Source organism: Nansenia antarctica, assembly GCF_963989245.1.
Source record: "Nansenia antarctica genome assembly, chromosome: 2".
NCBI classification, from domain to species: Eukaryota; Metazoa; Chordata; class Actinopteri; order Argentiniformes; family Microstomatidae; genus Nansenia; species Nansenia antarctica.
The window spans coordinates 9,015,488-9,026,495 of record NC_137675.1 but is presented as its reverse complement, the minus strand read 5'-3'; the positions used below and the strand labels follow the sequence as shown (position 1 = coordinate 9,026,495).

At 41.6% G+C, this 11,008-nt stretch overlaps 1 protein-coding gene across 1 annotated transcript; it reads left to right on the top strand.

Annotated features, from left to right (window-relative positions):
- Positions 1–4,697: 4,697 nt before the first annotated feature.
- Positions 4,698–9,795, top strand: LOC308149762 (uncharacterized protein; the record flags this gene model as incomplete). The annotated part of the gene is made up of 7 exons (XM_080522653.1): positions 4,698–4,773; positions 5,414–5,520; positions 5,649–5,775; positions 5,872–5,958; positions 6,272–6,331; positions 9,438–9,574; positions 9,610–9,795. The coding sequence occupies 7 exons, from the start codon at positions 4,698–4,700 to the stop codon at positions 9,793–9,795; spliced, it is 780 nt and encodes a 259-aa protein (XP_080378779.1).
- Positions 9,796–11,008: the final 1,213 nt, after the last annotated feature.

The following is an 11,008-nucleotide window of genomic DNA, read 5'->3' as shown; positions in this document are numbered from 1 at the left end:
TCTCTTCGCACCCAGTATGGCAAACTATTGAAGCCAAAGCCAAGTGGGAGTGGAGACAAAAATCCAACTCCAAGGCAGTCCTGGATCTTAACACATTTGGATTTTTTAAAACCATATGTTGTTCATCGGCATGCAGAAACTAGTTTGACAGTAAGTAGGCCTACATCACCGTTACCATGCAGATTTCCCCACTAAATAGTTCCACAGTAGGCCTGTGATTTCAAGGTAGACAGCCTGAGTTATAGCTATACTTCTAATAACTATACAGGTGAAATAAATGCACAGAATATCACACAATTCCCATTAATTGTAGAATCAGATTGACAGAGCACAGAGGAGATGTGTCAGGCTGAGGTAAATGTATAGAACTCAATAGACTGAATTCAGCACCAAACATGGGTTATACAGGTTATATAAACAGCTCCTTCTGCAGGTCTGGTGACCTGGATAGGTTGTGTTACATGCCACAATAAGTACATAATAATACAACATTAATGAGAAAGCATCTTTGCCTGCATTTACTGTACTGCTACTGAGCTGTGCCTTTTTTTTGTAGTTGAATAGTTCAACAGAAGACCCTCCTGAAACACCACTGGATGATGATACACAAGATCAGAGGCAGACAGATGCAGGTCCAGAAAGAGAGCTTGATGTGGAGAGTGAAGGGTCACATGTGACTTCACGTGACCCTGCCATGAGTGCTGTGCAGTCACCCCACATATCACCCATGAGCTCAAGACCAGGCACCCCACTTACCATAAGAAGCTCTACTCCAGTAAACGTAGCCGATATGACTCCCACTGAGGAAGACGCCCAGACAAGGTCCCACGCACCGCAGCGTCAGGGAAAGAGAAAGGCTTCTGAGGGGAATGTAGAGTTCCAAAAACTAGCAATACTGAAGCAGATGGCAAGTGCTTTCAAACCACCAGATAATGAGGACACATTTGCTAAGCAGGTAGCAAGTGAATTGCGCCAAGTTAAAGATCCAGCCATAAAAGTCAGGGTTAAAAGGAATATAATGGAATTATTGTATGATGCCCAAGAATCAGAACATGCCAGGGGTTTGATGTCATCAATGTCATCCTATGCATCAGGAGGCCCAGCCACTCCCCAACACCGACTGCATGAGCCCATGTATGGACTTTCCACACCAATGCCAGTGCCTCACTCATCTTATATGCCCCTGCAGGGTTATGCCCGCACACCAACCCACACACAAACCCAAAGCTTCATGGGGATGCTTTCAGAGGAACAGAACAGCTAAAAACCTAGAGATGTGCCCCACTGACACATTGTTCTGTTCATTTCAGTTCATTAATGTACAGACTTTTGTTTTGTGAAGGTGTAGAAAAGCAGTTTTCCTTGTTCATTTCAGTTCATTAATGTACAGACTTTTGTTTTGTGAAAGTGTAGAAAAGCAGTTTTCCTTGTTCATTTCAGTTCATTAATGTACAGACTTTTGTTTTGTGAAGGTGTAGAAAAGCAGTTTTCCTTGTTCATTTCAGTTCATTAATGTACAGTTGTTGGGCTCCCCGCTTCAGCCATTAGACCTCTGCAGCTCATCCAGAATGCTGCTGCCCGGCTGGTATTCAACCTCCCCAAATACTCGCATGTCACCCCTCTCCTTCGCACCCTGCACTGGCTCCCGATAGCAGCTCGCATCAGATTCAAGACCCTGGTGCTTGCATACCAGGCAGCTAAAGGGACAGCCCCTGCCTACCTGAAGGAAATGGTAACCCCCCAAACCCCTGCCCGCTCACTCCGCTCCTCCACCTCGGCTGGCCGACTGGCCCCACCTCCTCTACACAGCAGTCGGGCTGCCCGATCACGTCTCTTCACAACACTGGCTCCCCGCTGGTGGAATGAGCTCCCCACGGCTGTCAGAACGGCAGAGTCACTACCCATCTTCCGTCGTAGACTGAAGACCCATCTCTTCAGGTTACATCTTAACTGCTCCTCCTGAGACATCTTCCGACCCTCACCACTACGTCTCCTAAAGACACCCGCTTTCCCCTCTACTGTGTCCCTAGAACTTCTATTGCCCCCATTGTACTGTTTCTCAGTTTCTCCAGTAATAAAAAAACATATATATATATAATATGTTTAGTAGAAGGCGATAATAGGGAGAAGGTTTTTCCTCCTATCAGTGGCCCCGGGCCCGAGCTAGAGTACTCTTCCTGCAACGAATGGTGGACTGCTGATTCACATGCTTAGTATTCAAATGTATTGATTGTAAGTCGCTTTGGAATAAGGCGTCTGCTAAATGCCAAAAATGTAAATGTAAAAATACAGACTTTTGTTTTGTGAAGGTGTAGAAAAGCAGTTTTCCTTGTTCATTTCAGTACATTAATGTATAGTGTTTTGTGAAGGTGCAGAAAAGCTTTAAAAACTGATACTGTTTCATATTTCAATACAGGAGAGGGGACAAATAAAAGCCCTGCTTTACTTTTATCTTGAGAAATTTATTTTAAGACAAAACTTGTTTACACCAGTCAATGTTTGACTTTTTTGAGAATAAAATGAAAAACAAAGAGGTTTTGGCATTTCTCTAGCATACTGTATATACAATTTACAAAGAGAAGAGGCGAGGGTGGCCCAGAGGGACGGAACGATTCCTCTGGGCAGGGTCAGTGTGTTCAGTGGGCCCGAAACTCCCTTGAACAATCTGCGGAGGAGGAGTGGTGAGGAGAGGAGTGGACTCTAAGGAGGGGGAGGGAGAGAGAGAGAGAGAGAGAGAGAGAGAGAGAGAGAGAGAGAGAGAGAGAGAGTCAGTCTAAGTATATTAACACATCGTTCTGAATTACCATGAAGCTCCTGGCATTACTAAAATGACACATCCAAAAGGGGATAGTAAGAGTCCTCTGAACCACAAGGTGGGGCTAGTTTCCCATCGGAGAAGATTGGGTATAACAGCAGCAAGTTCTGCTCAATCCTCAATCAAGGGTGGAGGGAGGAGAAAAGCCTGGGAGAGACACTCACACACACTTGGTGCCAGTGGGCCAGACTACAACTTGAGTTGTTTTGCGTTGGTTTAGTTAGTACAGCTGTAGTTTTGTATTGTGTAGCTTTGTAGGTTGTGTTTGTTAATCTTATGTTTGTGTCACTTGTCTTATTTGTATTTGATGTCTGGTAGTTGTCTACCACTTGGCCAGTTAGATAGTTTATTCTAATTTGGCTCTTTTTCAGGGATTGGGGTCGCTCTAAAGAACAACCAAAAAAACATATTTTCCCCAAAAATAAAATTTGACAACAATCAATTTCATTAATGGGAGACCCTAAAGATAAGAAAAATCATTGTTGTCATTTGTTCTACCTCGGGTAGGGGTATCTCGAAAACTAAAGCCTTTTTTGAGGACTTGCTGCTAGACTACTCTACTATATGGGATACGGTAATTGTCTAAATTGACCCCGTAACGACTCTGAATTGACCCTGTAGTAACCCCGTAGCGGAGCTCGAGAGACACAGGATTGCTCGTGGTTAGCCTGATAATAACGAAATATAACAATTTAGCTACAGTATAATTTTGTGTGCTAAATTAATTTATGAACCAGCATTTCTAAGGACAGTTCCAAGCTCGACTTCAGTCAACCCATTTTGAATTGTTCTTTTGGGTTTTACTGTCCGGTTTGTCATCTATTATCAGTCGTTCATTAGTCGTATGTTTGTCAGAGTCCATTTCTGAATTTGACTCTCTAAAACCTCGCTGACTGGTGGACTTCGGTAAAGGTGAGAGATTATGTTATTAACACATTGCTGATTTATAGATGTATGGTACAGTATAAACTGCAAAAACGGCAGCGTTCGCTAACGCACTGACTCAATGTATTTCAACGTTTGCCACGTGGATGCATGGAGCTGAGAGTGACGCAGTAGAAGGTTGGGGGAAGGAGAAACGCAGAACGCAGATATACTTTTATATATACCTGATATTGTTACGGTTAGTCAATGTGTTTGGACCCAGATGCAGAGCAGAACAGAATGGAAACGATGCAGGGATATGATTCCAAAATAAAGGTACTCTTTATTTGAGCAAACAGGAATAATAAACCGCACAGTAAGCGATGAAATAAACGGGGAGAAAGCAAGTCTCCTAACAAGGCAACACAAAGTATTAGCAATAGTCATATGATACTTATCTCCTGGGCATACGAGGAGCAATAAGGCTGCGACCAGACTAAGGGAACACGCACGCACACAACGCAACATAAAGTGAACAATCGACACAGAGGGAAAACACAGGGGGAACTAAATAGACCTAGACAATCACTCACAGCTGTTCACAATCACAGACAATTAGGACAGACAGAGAAACAGTACACAACATAGGGGGCGCCAACGGGTCGCTCCAAGGTAGAGTGATCCCCAACCTGACAGATATAGCTATATATATTGATATACTTTGTTGAAAACTATCAGCGTAACCATAACCAATGTCAGTTTGGATGCACATTCCAAACAATAGTATTTGAATGCTGCTGCATGAATGCCAGTGATCGTTTTAGGATAAAAGTAAGTGTTGTATTTGATCCTAGGCCTAGCTTGCTAGCATAGCTCTTTCATTTTATGTCTTTTTTCAACTAACGAATTCATCACTAATTTCTGCTCATTTCATTTTCTTCTCTTATTGGGAGCGGGCTGGTGATAGAAGTTGAATTTGGCGAGGCCGAGGCCACAAAAGAAAGGCATAGCTAACAGAATGGCCTTCACATCAACTTGCACTCCCACGAAGACCACTGCTACACTTGAGGAGCTGCAACGCTTCGAAGACACTGGTAGGCTAAACACGAGCTTTAAGAAACCATTGTGAAATATTCCTGCACTCATCTCTTACAGTGTGAAAAAATTAGGACACTACATCAATATTTGATCTTTCAAACAATATCTATAGATAAAGGTGATGTAATTTAACCAAAAACAATGAAAATGTAACTTATCATGTATAACAAAATATGAACAAAGATGCCAATTCCTACTGAGGAAAAAATGTAGGGTGTCCACACAAATCATTTTGCCTTCACTTTAGATTAAAATAAATATGTCCATCACAAAGAGAATTGCATGAGAAAATCATGTATGGTTCAAAAGTTATCAAGGTTGACCTCTTTACATATACATGCTAATTACTGGAATTTATATCAATAGAATCTAGAACTAACAAGGTGTCACTGCTATGCAGAAATGGAACACACATGATGAAATTCAACTTTATCTTTTAAACTATTCATTTTTATTACATAAAACTATAGCCTATCTGAATTTTAAGACTGAAGATTTTTCAAGTTTTATTTGTTTAGTTATATTGCCACCTATCTTATATACTATATGTATATTTAAAAAGAACCACACTTTACCCAACGTTTGAATTGAGTGATGTTGATTTCTCATTCACATTTCTCTTACCATTGCTCATAGAAATAACAGATGCCAGTGACCCAAACAAACTCCTTCAGTGTCCATATGTCAAGAACCACCAGATCCGTGGCAGCCGTTTCCCATACCATCTGATCAAGTGCAGTAAGGTAAGAACTGTAGTGCTTGTCGTGGAATAACTGTTGTAGGAGTAGTCTGCCGTTGCAGACATTGAAATCTCAAATGAGATGTTCTCAAATATGCTCTTTTTCGTAAAGCATCTTTTTCGTCTTTTTAGAATCACCCAGAACTGGCCAATACATTGAAAACCTGCCCTTTCAATGCCCGCCACCTGATGCCCAAATATGAGCTATCACACCACATCCTGTACTGTGTGGACAGGAGATCTGTGAATAGCGAAGACCGTAAGATTTAAATGTTGTATCTTCAATGATACTATCTTTGTCAATAAAACCCATTTGCTCCTTGTAATGAGTCTAACCAGGTTCTTTGGTTAACAGTGGACAGTGCTGAGGTGAAGAGCAAGTGGCACGTCCCTGTCAGCACCTGGATACCAAACACCAAATGTGAGGAGGACTGGGATGAAGGTCAGTACTCTAGTGAGCTGGGCCTGTGATTAATTCAAGCCCAAAGATGCTTTTATGACTTTAAATGTGAGTGACTAAATATCCCAGTGTGAAGTTGATGCACACTTGAGCCAATGCAAATTTCAGATGTACAGATGCCGTGCTAATTAAGTGACATACTGATCATTTCTATGCATAACTGAATGCATTGGGGAGCTGTCCCTAATTCGGGCAACCATTTCATTTTCAAAGCATGCCCAGCAGGGTGTGGAACAAGGAAAGGTTATTGTATGATGTTGTAATAATAATAATAATGCTGTTTCTGTTGTTGCAGAGGCAGATGACGTTGCGCCTCCTGCTACAATTGAGGAGGTGCAACGCTTCGAAGACACTGGTAGGCTAAACACAAGCTTTAAGAAACCATTGTGAAATATTCCTCTTACACTTCATCAATATTTGATCTTTCAAACAATATCTATAGATAAAGGTGATGTAATTTAACCAAAAACAATGAAAATGTAACTTATCATGTATAACAAAATATGAACAAAGATGCCAATTCCTACTGAGGAAAAAGACACAAATCATTTTGCTTTCACTTTAGATTAAAATAAATATGTCCATCACATAGAGAATTGCATGAGAAAATCATGTATGGTTCAAAAGTTATCAAGGTTTACCTCTTTACATATACATGCTAATTACTGGAATTTATATCAATAGAATCTAGAACTAACAAGGTGTCACTGCTATGCAGAAATGGAACACACATGATGAAATTCAACTTTATCTTTTAAACTATTCATTTTTATTACATAAAACTAGCCTATCTGAATTTTAAGACTGAAGATTTTTCAAGTTTTATTTGTTTAGTTATATTGCCACCATCTCTCAATATTGTTAAAATTAAAATCAAATGTCCATATGTTAAAATATTGAAAAAGACAGATTTTCTTAGGATGTCCTTCCTATCTTTTTCACATATTCCTATCTTATATACTATATGTATATTTAAAAAGAACCACACTTTACCCAACGTTTGAATTGAGTGATGTTGATTTCTCATTCACATTTCTCTTACCATTGCTCATAGAAATAACAGATGCCAGTGACCCAAACAAACTCCTTCAGTGTCCATATGACAAGAACCACTAGATCCGTGGCAGCCGCTTCCCATACCATCTGATCAAGTGCAGCGATCAGTAGTGATCACGGAGCGAAAACGACATAAATACCGGAGGTTCTCCGTTGTTCAGACACTCCCCTTACCTCCTCCCGCCCCCTTAACGACGCCATCTTGTGCACCTAGCCTATTCCGGACGCAACGCTCGATGGCCATGGTGGAGCCTGGGCGTTAGCTAACTAGCTAGCTAATGTTGTGAGGTGCAGAGAGCGGGATCCTGGAATTCTTGTAAGATTATGAAAATGACTGATGATGAATGATGAATTATAACTTAGCCTACGTGAGGAAGAAAAGAGTAGTTGTACACGTTACTGTCCATCTTTATGACTTGCACAGTCACACTACTGTAAACAGCTTTTTTAAATTCAAATTCAAATTGTAACTGTCTTTAAGTTCACAAGGTCTGGCCCTCCCACATGCTCCCCAACATTCAAAATGGGTCAATATTGGATTTTAAATGTTTTGTTTTGTTATGGTAAAACTCATTTTCGGGGAGCCGCCATCTTGGAAATATGCAACGTCCAGACACACCCAATTATAAATATAAGCCCAATTATAAATATAAGCAGACACACCCAATTATAAATATAAGCATTCCAATGTGTTTCTAATGGCCAAGAAACATAAATAAGACACCAAGTTTTTATTTGAAGCTAATTTGGTTCAAAATTGGAGTCAGGGTTGGCTATCTCTCATCACTGACTCTCCACTTCCCCGCTTGATATTCCCCTTATCTTAAGCCTAATGTGTCCTTCCCTCTTTTCATGGCAACCCCGGTTTTCTATGGTCTTCTTTGGTTTGAGAAAGTGAATTGCATTTATAGTTTGTAAACGTCAGCTCTTCTGGAGGCTGTGTATCGAAACAAGAACATGTGTCCATCAGAGACTGGACAGGCTGGGCAACAACAAAAACTTTACGTCAACTCAGAATTTTGATGAGCAATACATACTACATAAAGACACCATAAAAACCTACACCATACTTCATCGTGCTATCACACCAAGGACAGTTGATGGATGAATTCTGGTAACATTATTTATTTACAGATTAATGGGAACCAGTAAAGTTTTACCTATCTGCTTTTACTGTTCCCTACTCCTTTTCATTATACTGAATCCACAGGCCAGGGTTTTTTCCTGGCCAGTGATCGTGTACTCAGGGAAAACTCCTTGAAGATGTTAGGCCATCACTATCCAAACGTGGAGACGAAGTCCCAACTGGTCAGCTATGTGGAGGATTACCTAGAATGTGTGGAGTCCTTGCCCCTGGATATAATTAATTAATTAATAAATTAATAATAATAATTTATAATAATTTTGCCATTTAGCAGACGCTTTTATCCAAAGCGACTTACAATTACGGATTACAGGGACATTCCCCCTGGAGTAACTGAGGGCTAAGTGCCTTACCCAAGGGCACACTAGTAGTGGTGTGGCTTCAGGCGGGATTTGAACTCACAACCTTCCGATCACAAGTCCAACTCACTATCCACTAGACCACCACTACCCCGATATACAAAGAAATGTCTCTCTGCTGCGAGAGATCGACACAAAGTATCAAGGTATTGCATTTGGATTTTTGTCGTATCTAGTGTTTGTAAACGTTATGTAGATTTAAGTAATTTTCCCTAGATGGCTTATCATGTTTTACTTTTGACATGAAAATCCAAAACAGGCGTGTGCACAATTGAGCTTGTGCACAAACAAGTTTGATGGCGAGTTTGATTTAACGTTCAAAGTTGGTCGAAATCTATCGTCCGAGTTTATAAAACAAGGCACTGCGATTGCCTCCGCAAAGTCAGGTCTGAGTTGGTTAGCTCCAGCACTAGCTGATCAGCCATTTTGGCAAGACCACTCTCGAAGATAGTAATAATGTAGTGATCTGGCATGCCTGCTATAGCTGTTTATAGCTGGCGCTTTATTATCCGATTCTTGTTTTTCTAGTTATTTTATTTGCAAGATACGCGGATATCACACTCGACGCCAGCAGCGTCGAGAACTGGCTTTGTCTGTACAGTGGAACACAGCAGTCTAGTCTGCAACTGAGTTGTACGCCCAAGTCAGTGTGCTGCAACTAAGGTTTGCCACTGGGACAACCTCCTGATCACAGTCGAAAATAGGATCACTTCCTGAACAGAGCCTACATCACCAATGCGGAAATGGTTTAGTCGTCGCACTGTAATACAGATCAATGATACAGACATGATTGTGCATGTCATGCAAATCCGTATGCGTTGTTGCTTCTGTGTTCAGATGGAGCTCCTCCCCGATGTACCCTATTGGTCAGTGTCTTGTGTTGTGCTCCTTTGGCTTTGCAGAAGTCCTGAAGGAGGTGGATGAGGTCTACGAGAGGTACCAAGGCGAGCAGGACGCCGCGCAGCGCAAGCGGCTCCAGATCCAGCTGCAGGGCGCCCTCCACTACATCCAGGAGCTGGGGGACGAGAAGATCCACGTGGTCCCAACGAGCCCACCTACTGCCTGTGCGAGCAGGTGTCCTACGGCGAGATGATCGGGTGCGACAACGACCAGTGCCCCATCGAGTGGTTCCACTTCTCCTGTGTCGGACTCACCTCCAAGCCCAAGGCGAAGTGGTTCTGTCCCAAATGCAGAGGGGACAGCGAAAAGACTATGGACAAAAGCCTTGACAAGAACAAAAAGGACCGGAGATCGAGGTAGTGACGAGTGGTCCCATCGTACCCACAGATGCCCATAGATGGGTTGAGAAGCCAGATGTTGCTGTGAAGCCTAAAGCTGCCATTTTCTGTCTGTATTGTTTACCTTTTAGTTCGACGTGTACGTTTGTTACTTAATACACTTGACAGAACGGAATGAAAGTATTTCAAGAACCATCTTTTGGCTCACTTGTCCTCATTAGATAGTGTAGAATGCATCTCAATTGTTCTCCCCATTTGTGAAAAAGAATATATTATCCTTGCCCGTTTTCTTGCCTTTCAGTATATTTGATTCCAAATAAATCAGTTTGATGAATCATGAGTCTCAATTTACTGATCACTTATATGAGGAAGGGACACATTTATTTTGTACAGCTTACAGATTAATGTCACATTTGAGATTTATGTTTTTGTCTCCCAATTGTCATTTTAATTTACCATTCTCAGGCACAGCACCTCAGTATCATGTAGTGAATGTCTGCAACACTGAAATAGGCGTTCATGTTTGTGGAGACTTTCCACTAGATATACCTTGTCAAACAAGCTAAATATCTGTTGTGTAAAATGTGTTTTCTTTTTTTATATTCATTAAAGAAGTAATCCTTGTTTTGTTGACATATATTACTCATTGTATCACCATGTTAGAGGACGTGCCTCTGTAAATGAAGCTATTTACAAATATTCATGAATAAAAGTATCAAATATAGAAGTCCAACAGAACCAACATCTCCCTCTAAGCCTTATGGGTCTTCATCCTCGCTGCTGGACTCTCCGATCAGGTCGTCCTCTGTGGTGGCTTTGGTTGCCGTGATGTAAGCCTGACGGTGATGAGGGAGGGGCTGTGGCTAAGGCCCAGCAGTAGGCTGCTGCTGTCCCCTCCCAGGAGCGTAAGGCACCGGACAGGGGCGTCAGGCGTCAGCACAGAGAGGACACTGCAAGCCTCCAGGTCCCACACGCTGAGCTCACCTGTGTTGGGGGTAGGGAAGGAACACACATACACACAATATCACACTCTACTTTCAGCTATGTGTGAACACACTTCAGTCACCTTGTGATTAAACAAACACTGTTTGTGACACTCCTAACTATCACCTGAATGTGAACACAAACACTCGTGTGAACACATGAACACACAAACACATGTGAACACATGAAGAAACAGACAATCAAGCTGAATAATGAAATACTTCATGAAATATTTTTATCATCTCAACCTT